At 43.5% G+C, this 21,116-nt stretch overlaps 2 protein-coding genes across 2 annotated transcripts in view; one reads left to right on the plus strand and one right to left on the minus strand.

The window, feature by feature from the left end:
• The window catches only part of LOC134403819 (uncharacterized), a 537,248-nt gene that overhangs the window by 189,268 nt on the left and 326,864 nt on the right, over positions 1 to 21,116 (minus strand). The gene's annotated exons all lie outside the window — the stretch shown is intronic.
• The window catches only part of SEMA3E (semaphorin 3E), a 248,335-nt gene continuing 240,909 nt past the window's right edge, over positions 13,691 to 21,116 (plus strand). The window contains exon 1 of the mRNA XM_063134310.1: positions 13,691 to 13,844. Within this exon, the coding sequence (XP_062990380.1) occupies positions 13,733 to 13,844 (112 nt within the window). The 5' untranslated portion in view covers positions 13,691 to 13,732. The remainder of the gene's footprint in view (positions 13,845 to 21,116) is intronic.

Genomic DNA, 21,116 nt, shown 5'->3' on the forward strand with positions numbered 1-21,116 from the left:
TTGGTTATTTAACCCACCCTAGGTTATCGCGTTGTGTGGCGGAAGTTTTTTTTTAACCAACAGTTGGTTATTTGACTGAAATAACCAACAAAAATACCCAACACTGTGCAGCATTGGCTATTTCAACCACTGTTAGTTATCATGCTGTGTGGAGGGCACTGTTTGGTTATTTATTTGCCCACCATTGGTTATTTCATCAGCCACACAGTCGCAAGGCAAGAGTGGTCAAAGTGACAGCTGCCGCTGTAGTCCAGCCAGAAGGATAGATTTTTGGCACCTATGGGGAGGACTGAAGGGGAAGAGGGGGGGGGATGAGTGAGTCAACTCAGCATGGAGTAATAATCAACCCAATGCTGATCCTAATCCACACCATGGTTAATTATTCCCATGTTGTACAGGGAGCACCCCCTAGATAAACCACTGTCGTGTGGATTATTACCCCAGTATTGACTATTGTGTTGTCTGAATCCAACCCTAATGTTCATATGTGTCAAAATGCACATTCCTAGCCATGGTCTCTGGCTACAAGTGTGTGGTTGCATGTTACTATATATTGGGGGAGGAAATGTAGTAATCATTAGTCTGAAACCTCTCTCTCTTTTATATATATATATATATATATATATATATATTGCTCGGATTTTTTTTAATTTTTAGCTTGAATATCCATAGATATTCTTGATTTCCTAACAACCTGTGCATATGGGGGTTCTTCTATTTTTCCTTCTGAAAAACAAAGAAACAAACATCACACTTGTGCAAACTTATGCACATATTATAGCAGTAGGATGGCATAAGCATGTTGACTAGTTTTACTAGGTGTGCTTTGAAATGCACATTCCTGTCCACATCTCATTGAAAGTAATTTGGTGCTGACAGATATCTAACTTGGATTCACATTCTGTTATGAGTTCTGTCTCTGCTTTCCCACTCTGCTAAGCTTGTGCCAAAGCTTATGCATTCTCCCCACCGAAAGTAAATTAGAATTAAGTGTACTGATGTTTCAGGATAATTATCCATACCTAGAAGAATAACAATATCCATGCTGGAAGAAGAACCAGATGGATTATCACAGGCAGCTTATTTATCAAAAAGAGATATGGGATAAAACAGAAAGCTGCAACTCAGTTATGTCCTTAGCAAGTGGAACTGAAAGCTGAAGGTCTATTAAAACTGCTAGACAGAAAACTAGAGAGCGTCCAAAAACAACCACCTATATATAACCTCTTTGCATTACCGGGAAAAATTTGGACAACAACAACAAAGAACTCAGTGAAATCATGGTTCAGCAACCTATGTCAACTAGATTTAGAAAAGGACCGCTTGATGTACTTTGGATGTTGCACTTAGAAACCGACACAGAGAATTCCACAAAGCCATGAGACGGGAGCCGAATGGCTGCGGAAACGTAGATGCCCGAGGGGGACCCTTAACATCAACAGTACTTACTGGGAAGGTTTGACTCATTTGCCCCACCACCACTAGAGCAAATGGAAGAAACAGTGCATGACATGATGGAAATAAATAAATAAAAATCCCAGTTTCCAAGCGTTGCGGTGAGCGTGTCGAGTTCTGGTGGAGGAGCCGGGAAGAGACAGTCCTGGGATACAGAAGTGAAATACAGAAGTGTAGCAGGCTGGTTGTCATGCAGTCATTCATTTTTAATTTTTTATGGGTTTGGCAACCTTTTCCCACCACTGCTGATTCTCAAAGGCTGATAGTATTTGTTTGCGTATCGAAGCCTTCCTGCAATATACTATTTATTGCTGCAACTGCTAACTGCTTTAGTGCCTGATTGTGTAAACATAGCTGACAAGACAATTGATAACTTATTTATTTATTTATTACATTTCTATACCACCCAATAGCTGGAGCTCTCTGGGCGATAAGGTACCAGTGCCATTCTAACTACTGTAATAATAATAATAATTGACTGTTCATACGGTTTGTAACTAAGTATGAAGAGGTACCAGGACAGAAATTATGGATTGCCCTTGCCATTTATTTATTTTTCCATATTCACATTGTGCAATTTGTTTGGGTTTACAAACTTTTCTCAAAATTCTAATTACTGTTTGTTATTTTTTTATATATTCTTTTAAAGTTCTGAGCTTTAAAACTGTGCTTTTTCCTGCTTTTAATTGCCAGTTTGCACTGTCATTTCTTTGTTTGTGAATAGAACTAGTACGCAACCCTTCATTCCAATTACCAGGATAGCTTATGTAAAATATTTATTTATTTTTATTTCTATCCTGCCTTTCTGCCCAAGGAAAAAAAACGGTACTCAAGGTAAGTTCAGACAAAATCCAGATGAACAAGGTCTTAATTAAAACACAGCATAAAAACAAATACATTAAAAACATAATTTAAAAAACCTGCAACAATAAAAGAAATAAACATCACCAAACAATTAAAATCCCCTTTAGCAACAAAGCAGCTTATATGCCAAATGCTTGCCTGAATAAAATGGTATCCCTGCTGGCGGAAGTAGAACAGGAAATGGGGCAGCGCAGCCTCCCGTGTCAGGGAGTTTCCGAGCTAGCCAGAAAATTAAAATATTTTAGAAATATAATAAAATAAAACAAACTATATATATATATAGCTAAAAGCAGCAGTTCTATAAAACAGCACAAAGATTCAACAAGAGAACCCAGTCAGTGGAGGCAGGAATCCGCTCTGGGTTTCAGTCAGAACCATCCAGAACTCTAAAAGAACTATACAAGATGCTTTGCACCTTGGATAGAGTTCTGACTAAAATCCGGAGTGGATTTATTGTCCTACCAGCCTCCATGGAAGCCAGTTCAGCCTGGGGTAATCAAAAAGTCATCATTTGGTGCTGGAATGATATTAGGGATAGACACCGGCGAACCTCTCTGGGAAGAGTATTCTGAAGTTGGAAAAGGTCCTTTCCTTGGTGAATATCTGTTGTACCTCAGACAGTGGAGAAACCCAGAGGAGGTCAGTTGGACTGATTTCTATTGACATTTGACTAATTTTATTGTTGTTTGTATTTTATTGTGAACTGGCCTGGGAACTATGTGGCTGAAGAACTTTATACAAATGTGACCAATAAATAGATAAAAAAAAATACTATGCTGGGAATATCTGTGACTTTATACTTTTGATGTGAAAACTGTGCATTCCCTGTTGTGTGGTTTGAGGTACTTAACATAACATCAGAAAGGGGAGGGAAAAAATATAATTTATGAATGGGCAACATGATGGGAAATTATTTATTTATTTATTTATTTATTGCATTTCTATACCACCCAATAGCCGGAGCTCTCTGGGCGGTTTACAAATTTAAGACAATTCAAATATAAAACAACAGTATAAAACCATAATATAAAATACAATATAAAAGCTCAACCAGATAAAAACAGGAGCAATGCAAAATTACAAATTTAAAACTCTAGTTAAAAATGTATTTATAGAGTGGTAAAATGCTGGGAGAATAAAAAGGTCTTCACCTGGTGTCTAAAGGTATATAATGTAGGTGCCAAGTGAACCTCCTTAGGGAACTCATTCCACAGCTGGGATGCCACAGCAGAGAATGCCCTCCTCCTGGTAGCCACCTGCCTTAGGTTTATCCTGGGGTCATCCCTGTTCATGGAAATGACACACAGGATATCCCGGGAGCAGGCAGGGATGACCCCGGGACGATCCCAGGATAAACCTTAGGTCTAGCTAAGACCAAAGCCTTTTGTGTATGATGATACACCAATGTTTTGGATGTGCATTAAGCCCTTTCTGCTTTTCTGAGTGTGTTCCAGATTTGTGATGCCATTATGTGGGAAAGCAGAAATAGCCACATGCACATAAAGGGCAAACTGTACTCCTTTCGCCTACACTGTACTCCTTTCGTCGCCAGCTGAAGACCTTTTTATTCACTCAGTATTTTAACACTTAATTTTAACTTAAATTTAAATTATACTGTTTTAACTCTGTATTTTAACCTTATATCAATTTTACTGCGTGGTTTTATCCTGGTTGTGCTTTTTATACTGTATTTTGTATTTGTGTTTTTAACCTGTTGGTTGTTTTATGATGGTTTTAATTTTTGTGAACCGCCCAGAGAGCTTCGGCTATTGGGCGGTATAAAAATATAATAAATAAATAAATAAATAAATAAACAAACTGTGCAGTTCCATAAATAGCAGCTTGATAGATCCCAGTCAAAATGTAAACAGCAGATAATAAAATGAGCAGATGTATATGTTTTTCCCAACATCCACCTCACCCATTTCTTTTTTAAATATATATATTTCTTTAAAAAATTCTCTGAAATGTTTTTAGGTGCAAAAATTCACAAAGTGATTTGCAAATGAAAACATCAAAGCCAACATATAAAATAAGGAAAAATCCTGAAGTGAAATAAGCAGCAGATTTATTTATTTTTAAAATTGTAACAGATTAACTAGTGGAAGGCACACTGGAAAATAAAACCTAAACTTTGAAAAGTCAATAAAGAAGGAACTATATCAATCTCCTAGGAGAAGGCATCCTAGAATTCCAGGGTTGTTACAGAAGGCCCAGCTAATCTATGAAAAGAAACTTGGTAGATCTCAATTGATGGTCAAGATGTGATATGTGAGATATTCAAGAATCAGGCAATTTAATATTCCAGTCTTACTGGGTGCTGACTGCAGATCCAAAGGTAGACAAACTGCCACATGCCAAATCCTGCTGGTCTTGGGCCAAAATGAGGTGTCACATTTTGTAGTAGTTGAAGATTCCAAACCTAGGGGATTTTCACACAAAGGACACCACAGGAGTCCGACCTAGAGACCACCAAAGCATGAATGACAGTAACTAGGTCTCTTATCTTCTACCAGAAGGTACAAGTGGATACCGCCCAGAGAGCTTTGGCTATGGGGTGGTATATAAATGTAACAAAAAATAAAAAATAAAATACCTGCTGAAAGTGATAAAGGCACTATGTCTATTGTCTGTCAATCTAGATCCAACTCCAGTTCCAGCATGACTCCCAAGCTACAAACGTGAATGTGTTTACAGAGCCCCTTTCAGACCTTTGTGCTCAATGCATTAAGTCTAACTGGCAGCCGGGCACAGGGGGATGTTGGGTAATTAGCTTACATTCACACCCATGTCCCCTCCCCACTTTAGTCCTACATGCATGTGGGCATGGGCCTGTAGACTCCATCCAGAACAGGCATATGCACAATTAACCAGTCTACAAAAGTCCACTATTCATTTCCATCCAGTCTGTCACTGATTCCATGCAAATCTTGAGGACCTCATAATAGGGTGGTCATTTACAAATCACCCAAAATGAGGAAATGCATCACCAAGAAAAGACGGTGGTGATTTCAGAATTGAGAAATAATTGAAATAGAAATAAAGTAAGTCTCACCATAGTGTTGAAGACTGTGACTAGGTGATCTGTGGGCTGCCTGTACAGTCTGCTGTCCATGTGCTAACTGGTGATGGCCAACAGTTCATAGGGTTCCTTTTCTTTAAACCAGAACTGAACAGGACAGGCCTTCAAAGAGAGAATGGTTCTCTGTAAAAGACAACACATGGCTACCCGTGCCATTGGCTAATCTGGGTCTGATGAAAGGGAGAAATGGAACTGAGTGTCATCACTATGTCACCTCACCTTATATTATTTGGACAACTTTTCCCAGTGGTTTCATTTAGGGAAGTGAATAACTCAATGACAAAACCCATGCTTTGCATGCAGAAGGTCTCATGTCTCTAGCATTCTCCAGTTAAAAGGATCCAGGTAGAAGTTGAAGGGAAAGACCCTGGAGGGCTATTGTTGGTCAAAAGAACAGTCAAAACTGGCCTAGATGAAGAAATAGTCTGACCTTGCATAAAGCAGCTTCCTATGCTGAACTTTAAAAGCATAGGAGACATACCTGAACCAGAAAGCACCCCACAGATAACTCCCATGGGGAAGAAAAAACGGTCTCCCAGCACTGCTTTCTGAGATCTGCCTTCCAGAAGGAATCAGAACAATCTTCATTGGGCAATGGGCAATATGGTCCTTAAAAAAAATTGATTGGTGTATCTGATGGATATCTCAGCACGAATAGCGATTTTAACCAAAATTTGCATTACCCCCCCCCCCCCATATCATTTAAAGAAGAAAAAGGGAATTCCTAGCTCTGACGACTGAACGATAGATAGCTCCATGTTTACAACAGGGCTGTTCACTCTCTAGTCTAGTTTTTAAAATATGAGAGGCCATACACTGACCCATTCCCAGGCCCAAGAGCTGCACAACAACACATCGTCTTGTTTTATTGGTTTGACACTGATAATTTGTTAAAACATACCTTTGTCCAACATCATGCCTTATATCATGGGGTTGCATTTACATTTCACAGTACATGTGCCTCTTAAATCTATCTGCACAGCAAATCTGGGAGGCATGTTTAGTATTAACAGGCCCCCAGGATTTACCCGAGAATACCTGACATCAGCATGAGCGTTGAAATGTGTGATCTATAGGTACATTATAATGATGACGATTATAGTACAATCAATATCTATGGCTCTAATGGGTAATAATAAAAGCAAAAAGTTGGGACAGAGAATTACTTACCTTAATGGGGTAACAGAGAGAAATGACACAGGGAGGGGAGAGGCAAAAAAGTAACAAGGAATGAAACATGCCAATACAGTTACATCTTTAATAAATAAATCTATCATAAAAGTGATTTGTTAATTCTATGTAATTGTCACTCATAGGCGTGTGCAAGGGGTGTGCCCAGGCACACCCTAACATCTCAAGCAATAAGTGCCGAATTGAGAGGGCCATTGAGTAGGGATTCAGACATAGCAGGAATGGCCCTCGGGCTGCCCTCGGGCTGCTCCAACGCCGTGCCAAGGAACTGCTGCCTCCAAGACAGCATCGTTGCTGGGGCTTGAAGTACGTCTCCTCATTCCCCCACCCTACCTGTAACGGCTTTTCCACAGTCAGGCAAGCTGAATGCAGAGTAGGGAATCAGTGTCTACAGTGATTAATAAATAAACAAATAAAAATAATGTCTTTTATGAGTGAGTATTCATAGAATCATAGAATAGTAGTGTTGGAAGAGGCCTATAAGGCCATCGAGTCCAACCCCCTGCTCAATGCAGGAATCCACCCTGACAGATGGCTGTCCAGCTGCCTCTTGAAGGCCCCTAGGGTGGGAGAGCCCACAACCTCCCTAGGTAACTGGTTCCATTGTCGTAGTGCTCTAACAGTCAGGAAGTTTTTCCTGATGTCCAGCTGGAATCTGGCTTCCTGTAACTTGAGCCCGTTATTCCGTGTCCTGCACTCTGGGAGGATCGAGAAGAGATCCTGGCCCTCCTCTGCGTGACAACCTTTTAAGGATTTGAAGAGTGCTATCATGTCTCCCCTCAATCTTTTCTTCTCCAGGCTAAACCTGCCCAGTTGTTTCAGTCTCTCTTCATAGGGCTTTATTTCCAGACAAAGGGCTGGAAACAGACAAAGGGCATTGTTTCATCCTGGTTGCCCTCCTCTGAACACGCTCCACCTTGTCTGCGTCCTTCTTGCGAATAATTGTTCGTCTTTTTTTTTCTTCAAAAAATAAATAAATCCCTGGCTGCACACCATAATGAACTGTGCTGCGCACACATATGGTGTCACTTCAAGAGTGGGCTACTTATTCAGCACTGGAGGACAGGCCAGAAATCTTGACTTAATCCAGACAAGATCGAGGTATTGTGGGTATGAGAACTAGGGGTGTGCACGGACCCCCCACTCCGCTTCACTTTAAGATCCGCCATTTTCGGATCGGCCCGCTCCGCCCCGCCCCCGCTCCGCCTGTGCCCACTCCGCTCCGCTCGGAGCTCCGGATCGGAGCTCCGGTCCCCCCCATAGGGGGGGTTACCGGGCCCTGCCGCCGTCGCCGCCCATGCGGCGACGGCGGCAGAGCCCGGTAAGGAGGAGGGGGGCCTTAACTGCCTCCGTCCGTGGTCCGTCGCCGTCTTCAATTGAGCCCGTGGTTCCACCAGGAAATCTGGGCCGCCCAGACTTCCTGCTGGAACCACGGGCTCAATTGGAGACGCTGACGGACCGCGGACGGAGGCAGGTAAGGGAGAGGAGGGCGGGGGGCGTTACCAGGCCCTGCTGCCGTCGCCGCATGGGCGACAGCAACAGCGGCAGGGCCCGGTAAACCCCACTTACCTTTCCGGCGGAGCTCCGGATCGAGGCGAAGGATCCGCCTTCACCTCGATCCTCTTCGCCACGCTCCACCGGCCCCCCTTAAGGGCAGGCGAAGCCCCCCGCTCCGCTACAGCTCCTCCGGTCCGATTAGAAGCGGAGCACATCCCTAATGAGAACCAGCTACTCCTGACAGAGGCTTCCAACCAATCCTAGATGGAGTTGCACTCTCTTGGAAGGGATCAAGTCCACAGTGGGCGTTCTCCTGGATTCAGTGCTAATTGGGGAAGGTCAGGTGGCAGTGACTTCTGGAAGCTTAAGATTCTGTCAGCATGGTCAATGGTCAGGGATGATTTTATTTATTTATTTATTTATTTGAATTATTTTTATCCTGCTGCTCAGCCAAAAAGGTTCCCCATCAGCTTACAAACCATAATTTAAACAAAGCACCTGACAAACCATCAGTTAAACAAAGCAGCCTCTGCCCATAGGCTTACAACCTAAGAAGACACAACACACAAAGTAAATGGGATGGGTATGGAAGAGGAAAGAAATGAAACAGTCTTTCGGCTGAAACAAAATGCATCAAGTACTGGTTGGTGTTAGGTTGTCATAGCTTACAATATCTGTATTATACCTGCTGCATTGGTTGCCACTGCATTTCCAGGCCGAATTCTGCTTAGTTTTGATCCTTAAAGCCATAAACTGTTTGGGTTCCTCTTGGTTGAAGGACTGCCCTCACCCACTGTGGACTTTGAGATCAACATTGGAGTCTCTCTCAACATTGGAGTCTCACTTAGGGAATTTTATTCCAATTGTTGTGTGCCAGGCCCCACCATTACAAGCCTTCACGGAGGCCCTCAAGACTTAGCCTATAATTGAGTTAAAACTTCATTGGATGCCATTTGGTATATGGTGTTACCTGGTTTTACTTGTTAATTTTGATGTTATTATTGTTTTTCTTGTGGTTTTCTTGTGTTTCATGGTGTTAAATTTTGAATGTCAGCTCGGGATGTTTTCCCCGTTACAGACAGCTTTTAAACCTTTAAAACAAATTAAGAAGCATGTGATAACAAGTACATGACTGCAATGCTTTGAAACACCAAAATGGAAGATGTCCAAATCTTCATTTTCTTGTTGCTATTGCCTTAGTAGTGACAGTAAGGATAAGAAAACCAGCATAGATATTGACCGTCTTTTTAGTTCTGTCTCTCCAACCATGAGGACTAGGAACATACTTTTTAAAAACAAGAAATGAAATGGGGATTCTCAGAGTTTCAACACATTTATGCTAGTATTAGTTAGATACCCATTCCTCTATATTCATTCCATGGACTGTCATTATACAATGGCTAGAAGGTTATACTAATTTATTGGCTCTATGTGGATGAAAGCACCACTGAGAGTCACAGCATTTCTGTCACATTTTCTACAGCCCTTACTAATCTATAAAAGTAAGAATTCAGCAACAGTGCTCCAAGCAATATGTTTTATACAAAACCCAAACCCAAGTCTTTCCTTATTCTTCAGGAACAATCTTTATTCTTTTTCTTAACATAGTTCTCTGTAAAAATTGCTAATCATCTGCGTCTTTGAGTTTTGATTGATGTGACTACACACCCAGTTGACATTTTTGTCAAGCTGTCCACCACAACCCCGAGATCTCTTTCTTGGTTGGTCACTGCCAGCTCAGATCCCATCAGGTTATACTTGAAAGTTGTTGTTTTTTGTCCCAACATGCATCACTTTAAACTTATTTACATTGAACCCCACTCGTGCTCTTCGCTCCTCTGATGCCATGTTTCTTACCTGCCCAAGGGTCTCTACTTCTCTTGCTCGGCTTCGTCCATTTTCTTCCGCTGCCTCTTACGCCTGGAACGCTCTTCCAGAACATTTGCGAACTACAAGTTCAATTGCAGTTTTTAAAGCTCAGCTTTAAAAAAGCTGCAGGTGCCCTGCCCTCTTTTAAATCTGGTCACTCTAGTATAGCTCCTGCACTTTAACTGTTGTGATGAAGTGGGAATTTCACCAGCTTCTCCATATGTACAAATGCCACCTGCTGAAATTCCCTTTTCTATGCAACTGTTAAAACACAGGAGCCCTGTCCTCATTTTCATATGGTCACCCTAACATAGTTGCAAGGTATACATCAGAAAATGAACCAAAGGAAGCCATGAATATTTGAATAACATAATAATTAAAAAAAAAATCAGGTTAGTAACAAGGTATTTGTAGCTTCATGGAAACCAGATGTCTACTGCAGGAAGAATGATAGCTTAGGAAAAAAAAAACCATATCTAGAATTAATTGACTTCCCGAGAGAATCGGACAGTCAGGAAAGTGGCAATTAGGTGACCATAAATCTGAACAGCTGGTTTTCAAAGGGATTTGAGGCAAAGTTGATGTCAGCCACACAAATTCAGAATTCAGATTTCTCCCTTACTTTCCCTCCACATGCGCCTGCCCTTAGAATGTTTCATCTTATACCAACCTGTTCCACCTTCACCATCCAGCCTGAATATACTCCTGAATGCTGAATGAATGCTGTCCTGTCATATAGTTGCATTTCAGCTGGAAGAGCTTGATCAATTTACTCATACTTTATAAGCATGACTGCATTCTCTCTCTCTGCTTCTGCAATGTGACACCCCCCAGATGATTTGGACTACAGCTCCCATCATCCACAACAATTTGTCATTCTGGCTGGAGATTATGGGAGTTGAAGGGAACCAGGGTGGGGAAGGGCTGCTCTCTCCCCCGCCCCCGTATAAAAGAGGCAGTTCCCAGCATTCTCTGTTTGTCAAAGTCCTAAAAGCCTACAACCATCAGATGCTGTTTTCATATTAAGGAGGAGACATGCAGGCGGAGAATTGCATCAGCCCCTTCCTGTTGAATATTAGGAGACAAAAACAATGGCTTGCAATATAGAGCATTCTTGAAGTGGAGCAAACCAGACACTGAAATTACCCCGGCATGGTTTACCTCCCATCACCATTGTGTCCAGGAGAACGAGCCAGTATTTCTTCAAGTCTAAATGAATTCAGTTCTGTGGGGTACATAAAAGGCTGTCTTTGGGAAAAACGTAGGAGTGAGGATAAAAGATGGTCCCTAACCATGATGTTTAGGGGGCGAGTTCCCACTAACTGGTACCATGCAGAATGGCTTGTGCCTGTTTAGGTAGACTTAAGAGACTAGGTGGAAGAATCACTTTTTTTATTGAGGTCCCACAACGAAAGAGAAAGTTGAGGGTGGGCAATCTTCTTTTTACAGCAAAATGTGTATATACCTGTGTGCACCAGTTGCTGGGGAACATGGGTGGGAGGGCGCTGTTGCACCATGTCCTGCTTGTTCATCCCTGGCCAATGGCTGGTTGGCCACTGTGTGAACAGAGTGCTGGACTAGATGGACCCACGGTCTTATCCAGCAGGGCCCTTCTTATGTTCTTATATGGGTAAGGGAAGCTGAACCCTTCCCCACCTTCTATACAACAGGTCTTCCAAGCCTGGTTGCAAGTGAAGTGGCCGGCAAGGGAGCACTCAAGGTTCAGATCCCTGACCCATACACAGCCTTCGTTGTGTGTGTATATCTACATATCTATATGAAGATATGAATAGGAACATGAAGTGGCTACAAGCCCTCAGTTCACTGAGTGATGGAACTAAGAGCTTCATCACACCAGCGTTATACTGTGCAATCACTGCGAATTGCATGCAAAGGACTCAGAAGTTTTCCACCTTATAATCTGCTTTGATGGTGAAGTACTCCCAGGCATCCTGCCTTAATTGTGCAATAAAGCAAAAAGATTCGCCGTATTTAGCCCCTACTTTTTGAGCGTATCTTCCGAGCCGCCGCTGGGGTGCAGGAGCAGGATTTTAAAGAAATCCTTACATCTGCGTAAGCTTTAAAGATAAAGACACCAAAATTGGCACAGTAATAGATATTAGGGAGAGCTTTAAGCATACCAAATTTGAATTGAATTGGGTCATCCGTTGATTTTTTAATGATTTTTTACATTTCCCCCCCTTAAACTCATTCCTGGTATGCAAAGGATCGCTGTCACCCGGTAGCAAAAACAACAACCGCGAAAACTTACTGCTACAGGGATAATCCGAGGGAAGCAGGTATGTGGGCTGAATGGGTCCCCCTTCCTCGGAGAACTTCACTCGTTTTGGTGTAATATTGCATATAAACTATCTATAAAAGAAGTATTTGATTTAATAGTACTGGAGTCCTAAAATACACTTGGGAGCAAATCCCATTGAAATCAGTGGAGCCTTCAGTTCCAAGTAGTTCTACCTAGGATTGTGCTGTTACTGAGTGCTTGAAACCTTTAATTGGGTTCATCATCCAAAGCTTTACTTGACTAATCAATGGGAACTCATTTTAATCAAGGGGAGCAAACTTTAATCAGCGAGACTGCGAGTTAATGTGGGGTTGGATCCAGGTGTAATACTTAGAGTACACCCATTGCTCTCAAAGTATGACTAAATGTGGATCTAACGCCAAATAATGAATTCATGAGGCTATTTGAACGGTTTCCGACGTTCAAGTAGGACTGAAATGAAAAGATGGTCAATCTTTGATCTTTAGCGGCTTGTATTCAAACATATGGATGTTTGGCTGACACGCACACTTGGGCCAGATCTACACCAGGCAGGATACAACATTTTGACAATGGTTTGAAAACTGTATATGGAGTGTGTCATGAGCCCCAACATTATAACCTGTATTAAAAGCAGTAGTGTAAATCCTGCCGCATTTAAATATAATTGATCCGATTTTTATTTTTTTTAAAAAAAAAATATCGGAGAGAAATTTTTTAATTGATCGACAGCTTCTCCATCTATCTGCACACAAGCACACGCGCATTCCCTCGTCTAGGAAACTTTCCAAGAGCTCAAACTGTGAATCAGATAGAATTTTTTTCTCTCCCCTCCTGCTTCTCTGGCTGTTTGGAAAAAGAAAGTGGTGGGTGGTGTGGGGAGGGGGAAAAGCAATCCGTCTTGGTCTTCAGACTCGGTTTTCTTCCTGGAAAGCTGGCAGGAGAACGAGAAGCCCGGACCTCGTCCCCGTCGCTGCCGCCGCCTGAGGCTCCCCGGCCATCCAGCCGCTGTTCCTGGGAGGAGAGAGGGAGAGGAGAGGGAGAGGGAGGGAGGGAGGAGCTCTTTGGCAAGTCCGAGCCAGGGGCTGAGTTCTGGAGAAGCACCCGAGAGCCGGGCTCCTCCCCGCTCCCCGCTGAATGAATTGCCTTGGAGCGAGTGGGGAAATCGCAGCTCCTTCTTTGAAGCTGGTGGCAGAGTTGCAGCAGCCGCCGGCGAGCGCAGCAAGGCACCGCCGCAGCCTCGCGGGTGTATATAAACAATCGCCTGTTCCTTCGTTCCATCTTTCTTGACATTGGCCAGAAGAAGAAAACAACGGCTTCCCCGGAGACCACCCCCTCTCTCCATCTCTCCCATATGATGCTTAAAGGAGGAGGGGGGAAATACCTGGAAGAGTGGAAAGTGGAACTTCTGAGCTCTGATATTATTGGGTTATTAGCCAGCCGGAGAGGCGCCCATTAAAAACCAAAGACCATCCCAATTCTCCTGGGACAGCATGGCAGCGAAAGACCTCTTCATCTTGGCATTGACTGGGTTTTTCCTAGACTTGTGGACTAGATGCCACACCACAGATACAAGCCAGCCACGGTTACGCCTGTCTCATAAAGGTAAGACGATGCTTTCGTTTTGGTGGGCTGTGATGCCTTCGTTGGCACGGAATTGGGCGCACCACTCCTGACTGCCATTTCTCTGAGAGATGTTTTATGTCTTCTTCTCCCCCATCCCAGATTCACCTTCACAAGACTATTTTGTTTGCGCGCTTAGCAAACACGTGGGCTTGGTGCCTCTAAAATACAGACAGCAGAAAGCACGCTAAATTCATTTTGTGCCTGTACGTGATAGATATTTCCTCTTCAAGTAGTGTGTTATTCAGCAGTATGTTTTCAGTGGAACTTGTATCATCGACACACACCTCCACTGTGTTAACTTTAAGCTAACCTGTAACACGCATGTCTCCACTCTGAGAGCCTGAACCCTAAAAACTTACAATGTTCTACGGAGTAACAAATGCGAGTGATCCAGGTAACAGTCAGGTAACAGCTCAGGAGGTAGATTCCTTATTCCACACAGAAGGGCAGAAGCAGCCTGAATAAGGAGCTCAACTTTGCATATCTCTGCCCCCCAAAATAAGCATCATGTCACCTCAAGTTGGAAGATCCATCCATAGAGATGCATTAGAACTCTCTCTCTCTCTCTCTCTGGATCTAGTCTGAATATACTGGGATGGGAGGTGGGGGGTGAATTCCTAAGCAGCCAGATGAATCATCTTCCAAACGAACAAGTGTCATCACACTGTAATTAAACTGACTGACTGCCAATAGAGGTCTGCTTCCAGCTTAACTATATAGCCCAAAGTAAAATGTTACTTGACTAGGAAATATGTGTGCCTTTCTGAACTGTTTCTTCACTCTTGGCTTAAGTGATGGCGCAGTACCTGAAAGAAACGACCTCGTCAGAGTTTAAAATCATATGTATCTGCTGTCGTGATCTCTATTTAATGGCTGGCGTAGTTGGATGAAAAGCTTCTTGTGCCTAGGGGCTTGCCTTGCCTTCACTGACTATGGCTTTTAGTCAGCCAGATAACAAGAAATTGCCTTAGCTCCTTGCAACAAGAGCACGTGTCTTAGGTTGAAATCTTGTACACTTCGAAGTAAGCCCCAATGAACTCAGTGGAGATTAACTTCTGAGTGGGGTTTCCACGCTAACCCACCCGTGGTTATAACAGATGGTAGTTAAATGCCAACATTCCACATATACATACAGCCCCATCCTATGCATGTTTACTTGGAAGTAAGTGCCATTGCATTCAACTGGACTTCTTGAAGGCTACATGCAGCTGAGGAGCCCAATCTCTGCACACACATACCACAAAGCGAGCGTGCAACGGTTTTAAAGTCTTACGTTGCAATCCTACGAATGCTTACTTGGGGATTAAGTTCTAATGAACTCCATGGGTTGTACATCTGAATATGGCTAGGTAGGATTAGATTGTTACGGCTGCAATCCTGTACACATTTGCATGGAAGTAAGTCTCATTGATCTCAGTGGGATGTTATTTCTGAGTTAATGTGTATAGGGTTGTACTGTATGTGTGATTATTTTTTTAACCACTTATACTGGAGTAGCTGAGCTGTAGTGAATAGAACAGTTTTGGAATAACTGGTGAGCATCACTGCATTAAGCTTAATTTGTTTCACAAAATCCTTTTTGATCACCAAATGAAGTGTAGGTAATAGAATAATGGAATATTATAGAATATTATAGTGGCTGAAGCTGAATAACATGCTTTAGACAGAGATGATGCAGATAAGGAGCTATGCGCCTATCTCATTTTAAAACATTACTTGGAACTGAAATCTAGTAACCCGCTTACGATCACATATGAAGCCAGAGTAACTGCTATCCATTCTCTCGTTCTGTACTCACTCAGTTGTGAAGTAGAACCCCCACTTCAGCAGATGGCCTGCACTTAAAATATGGGTGGGGGGGACGGACTGATCAACTCCATTGATCAACCTGATCCTAATTATGGTGGCAAGTTTGCTAAAGGTTGCCAAGAATAAACCAATGTAATCCTATACGACACCTTCCTTGAAATAAGCCCCATTGAACTGAATGGGATTTACTTCTAAATAAACATGCGTAAAACTGCACTGTAAGTAATCTTCATTAAACTCTCTTAAGGTTGTAGATGAGACTCCACTGGTTGTAACTGTACTTTATAGAGAGGACTGAATTAAGAGAGAGAAAGAAAGATGGAAAGAAAGAGAAAGTTGAGTAGTCTAATTTGTCTGAGTATTTTGCTAGAACAATACTCTACATTAGGCTTGATTGTATTGGCCATAAGAAAATATGTTCAAGGTTTTTCTTATGGTTGTGTTATTTTCTTGACGATCTAGTTCTAGATACCGGCACCAATAAACAGGTCTGCAGTATTGGTGGTGCATTTCTGCAGTGTCCACTTATAATGGCTTTTCATTCTGGTCCCAGAATAGGAATGCATTAGGTTATTAAGTCATTGATTGGTCCCATTGAAAAGAAATGGCTTGGTTGATTTCCCCTACCCCTTCCATATATATATCCAGTTACAGGGATTTGAAATTACCCTAGCAACTATTGACAAACAATTGTCCTTGCTGGGAATAATTGCTGCAATCAGACACAAGCACAAAAATCCTATTGATCTCAAGTTGATTTACACACGTTTATCTCTGTACAGTACTGCAGTATTTATTTATTTTATTTATCATAACGTCCAGCAGTCAGTTCTAATAAAATAGACATACTAACTCAATATTGTCTCTTTTCTTGGTTGTGATGAGTGTTATGGGAGGTAGGGAATGTCTCACTGAATAAAATAAAGAAATATCCCTTTTGTACTGGGTTAGCTGACAGTTTTGGCTGGCTTCCTATTAGGGTGCTGCTGGTATTAACGGCTGCTGCCTTCGCTTGCTGGCATAAATGTTTTTCCACCGTTTAAAATTAATAGTGTATTCCACTCTGTTTTACTTCAAGGGTTTTAGGGAACCAGTAACACATCATAACTCTGCCACTGCTTTTACATGAAAAATTCCCCTTCTCAGAGCCACGCTTTGGTCTCACTCAAGTCAATTGGCATGTGTCCCAATGTATTCAACATGATGAAAAATTGTTTGTCAGGCCAACGTTCTGCTTTCCTATGTGTGTACACTGATCAAAAGCACACAGTCCAAGTTTCTAATAGTAAGTAAGTAGTAACACTTGTGCTTTGATATTGGTTGTGATGGTCTGAGCAATGGAGATGGGAGCCCAAGCAATTAAAGACGCATACCTGCTTGTACCCTGGGAACAGCAATTGCCATTCCCCCAGCGCAAAGAATGTAGCATTGAGCCGTAAGAACAATGGGAAAGTGCTAGTCAAACATGTGCAGTAGGTTCAGCCCCCATCTCCATGGTCTGGTCCAGATGGTGTTACCATGGACGCCTCAGCCCAGAAGAGCAAAATGACATGGAAATTGCACCATACTCAGCAAGGGCAGACTAAGCTTTGCAGCAAGTTGCCATTTTGTTGTGCTTCATAATATCGCCACTGCTAAATGCTTTCACTGGCCCTGTTCAGAAGACACCTTAAACCATGGCTTTAACCATTGGCTTATTCATCATGGTTAAAGCCGTGGTTTAAGGTGTCTTCTGAACAGGGCTACTAATATAGTTGAGTGCAATGTTAGTATTAACACTTGATATCTGACATTAACGAAAGCATGTATTCTTATTATGTGACTAGTAGTCAGGGAAAGATATTTCTTTAAACAGGTCCTAGCACCCGCCCTCTTGTCAGGGAGGCCCACATTTCTATCCTTCCAATGGTTGGTTCATCTCAGCTGGAGGCAAAGGAAGCTATGGCAAAGGCATGTTTGCCAGGGTCTTCTCATACAGGAGCCCCTCCTCTTCCTGTGAGGTCCCCAGGGCTGAGGCCTGACTGGGCCATGATCTGGAGTCATTCACAGTGATGTTCCACATCCCGACTGCTTTGTGAAGAAAACATCATATAGAGGCCACTTTAAAGAGCACCTTGCATGATAATGCTAACATGCAGATCAGGCCTCAGAAGAAGATGTAGTGATGGCCGCCAATTTGGATGGCTTTAAACGGAGGTTAGATAAGTTCCTGGAGGAGAAGGCTATCAGTGGCTGCTAGTTGTAAGAGCTATGTGCTATCTCCAGTAGGAGAGGCAATAAGCCTATGTACACCAGTTGCTGGGGAACATGGATGGGAGGGTGCTATTGCATTCATGTCCTACTTGAGGGCTCTTGGTCAACAGCTGGCTGTCCGCTGTGTGAACAGAGTGCTGGACTAGATGGACCCTTGGTTCGATCCAGCATAGCTGTTGTTATGTTCAAATAATGTTATTTAGAATTGGGATGTTGGCTTGACTGCTCTTAAACCATATTTGAAACTGCCTAAATGGATATTCATGCACTCAGATGTTTAAAATCTTCCATTTGTATCATTGCTTAAACAATCTTGTAAGGGTAATTGTGGTGATTTTGCCTTAAGCCCAATGCTATTCAGATCCACCATTCACAGCACACCAATGGGATTGTGTTAAGTGGCCCAGTGTCTTCCACCAGCCTGAAGATGGACACTTGCTTTTCAATGGCAGCTCAGATGATTGGAATGGCAAATTCTATATTTGTTTCCAAGAAGTACAAATAGCTGGGGTTCAGATTACTTACACTTACTTTTCATAATGTCAGAACACTTTTCTTAAAGTATTTCATCCGTCTAAAATGTGTTCAATGTTCATTTCGATCCACATTCCTGAAATGCTTAACTATTGGGATGGCTGAAACAGGCAAAATGTAGCAGGCACCTAAGGCCGCAGATACAGGGAGCAAGCAGTGGCATTGAAATGTTCAAAAGGGCTACTTGTGCGACGCAGCCTGCCCTGCAACCCCTAAGCTAGTTCAATGCCCTCAGGTGCAGTGGAGGATGCTGTCCTCTGAAAGTGTTGAAGTACAATTCACCTTCGAATCTGGACACCTTCTATTCATGGATGGGGACGGGGTACCATCTTGTTCTTTGCCTGAAGCTGCAAAATGTCTTGGGACGGCCCTGCTGAACAGGGTTTTAGTCTGGATAACTATTTTCAAAAACATCATTGCAGAACAGAGGTATAGGAGCCAGGGGTCACAGGGCCAGCATATTTTTTTAGAGGGACATTGATGTCATCTGCCACGCCTCTCAGACGTCCCTGTCCCCTTTGAGTTTAGCTGCACGCCTCACAGTAGCTGGGGTGGGTGGAGGAGAATGGATTTTCTCAACTACAATATATACAGCTGTCAGCTCTCTCTGTTGTAATGAAAAGTATTTTGCGGTGGCTTGCTCTTGAATGGGTGATTAATACCCATTAGCTTTACACAAGACCTAGCAGATAAAAACTACTAGGATTGTTTTGTTGATACAGATCAACACATCCGCTGGGGTGTGGCTCAAGGGACCATCATGATGAACACCTGCAGTACAAAATTTACCATTATGAAGTAAAATAGGGAAAGTGTGGGTGCAAGACGGATGCAAAATAATGCCTTCCACTTTGAAATAATGAGTGGTTCCTGTGACTGATTGGTATTTTATTGTCTTCTTGATTGTTACAAGGACTTGGTTTATCAGCAATGCCCTTTGACGACCCTGTTGAGATGACACACTAAGGGCCTTCCTAGACCTGCCAGCTTATGCCGGCAGGGAGGCGGGGCCGAGGCGCGCTAACGTTAGCGCGCCTCCCCCACGCTTCCAGATGGCAGAGCCGCAGGGAGGATGCAAGCCCTGCGGCGTCCGCCATTTTTTGTTTGTTTGTTTAAAGGGGCTGCAGGTGGCCCGAAGACTCCTGGAAGGTAAGGGTGTTTTTTTAAAAAACCGGGGGGGGGGGAAGGATGGCAGGGGGGGTGGCAAGGGGGGCGGCGGGTGACAGAGGGAGCGCCGTGCGCCGCCGCCGCCGCTCGCAAGCAGGCGAGTGGCGCTTGCCCGGGCACTGGGCATTGCCCGGGCAAGCGCCGCTCGCCTGCTTGCGAGCGGCAGCGGTGGCGCGCGGCGCTCCCTCTGTCACCCGCCGCCCCCCTTGCCACCCACCCTGCCATCCTTCCCCCTCCCCTCTCTTTCCCCCCCGCCCCCGGGCCGATGGGCACAGCACTCATATGAGCGCTGTGCCAGGACGGTCCGCAGCTTTTCGCGGCTCCTCACGAGTAAGCGAGGAGCCGCGAAAAGCCACGGAAGTCTCCACACTTCCCCCAGCCCCGGCCTGAGGCCGGAGCTGGGGAAAAAGCGCGCCATAAGCGACTTTGCTTATGGCGCGCTAGACCAGGCCCCACTGCGGCCTGCCGCCGGATTCCCCTGTGCGTCATCTGGACGCACAGCAGGGAAACCGGGTTGGAAGGCGCGCTAAGGCCTGGTCTAGCAAGTCTCTGTGACTCAGTTTGAGCTAAACATGATGGTTTAGTGTGTCCTTTGAACCATTCCTAACCATAGTGGCTACATAACCGTGGTTTAAACATGCTCACTAACATTTGCTGCAAAAGGGTTAGCGGCCTAACCATGGCCCACAGTGTGAGATGGTTGTGCCTTACTGAAATGCACGCGTCACGTTTAACTTCTTAAGCAACTGCTTTATATTTGTTTTGTTTGCCTACAGTGACTGGCATACTGTTAACAGTGAGGTAAGGAAGAGGTCCCTTATCACTCAGCGATTTGTTGGCAGTTACATTCTGAACTCTTGGGAATGCATTTTGTAAATATTAGCATTTTTTTGCAAATAACTTTACGTTTTATTTTGCCATGAGTCTTTCCCCAATAGTTGCTTTTGCTGACACCAAGAATAAATGTGCAGTACAGAATTTACATGCAGAAACTTGCTAAGAACAGAATCGCTGGCGCCTATTTTACAGATAAATACTGATTTTGAAGACCTTCATGATTCAGAAACATCCTACAAATGGCCATAGTTTCAAGGCTGGTTTTACACAGTGGGAGATCCCAATAACATGTTTCCCAGGGGTGTGTCATCCTGCACCCAGCTCCAGCTGCTCAACTCTGCTAAGGACACCTCACATTCTGGTGTCTGCCTACCTTTGCCCTAACTTACCATTGCTGCCGCTTTAAGGTATTTTGGATATCAGGGAGATACTTGAGCACATGCACGTGTGTGTGTTAAAACTTTGCAGGGGGCAAGGGTGTGAAGACAATCCCTGCTCCTGGATGCTTGAGCTCTTCTAAGGATCCTCCCATGCTGAGAATGAAGGTCTGCAAAGGGTTTCAACTTGCATTCAGCTGAATACAATTAGCTTTCCAAGGTGACATACATGATCTGCCTCTCCTCCATTTTATCTCCCAACAACCCTGTGAGG

The sequence above is a fragment of the Elgaria multicarinata genome, chromosome 9 (assembly GCF_023053635.1).
Source record: "Elgaria multicarinata webbii isolate HBS135686 ecotype San Diego chromosome 9, rElgMul1.1.pri, whole genome shotgun sequence".
NCBI lineage: Eukaryota > Metazoa > Chordata > Lepidosauria > Squamata > Anguidae > Elgaria > Elgaria multicarinata.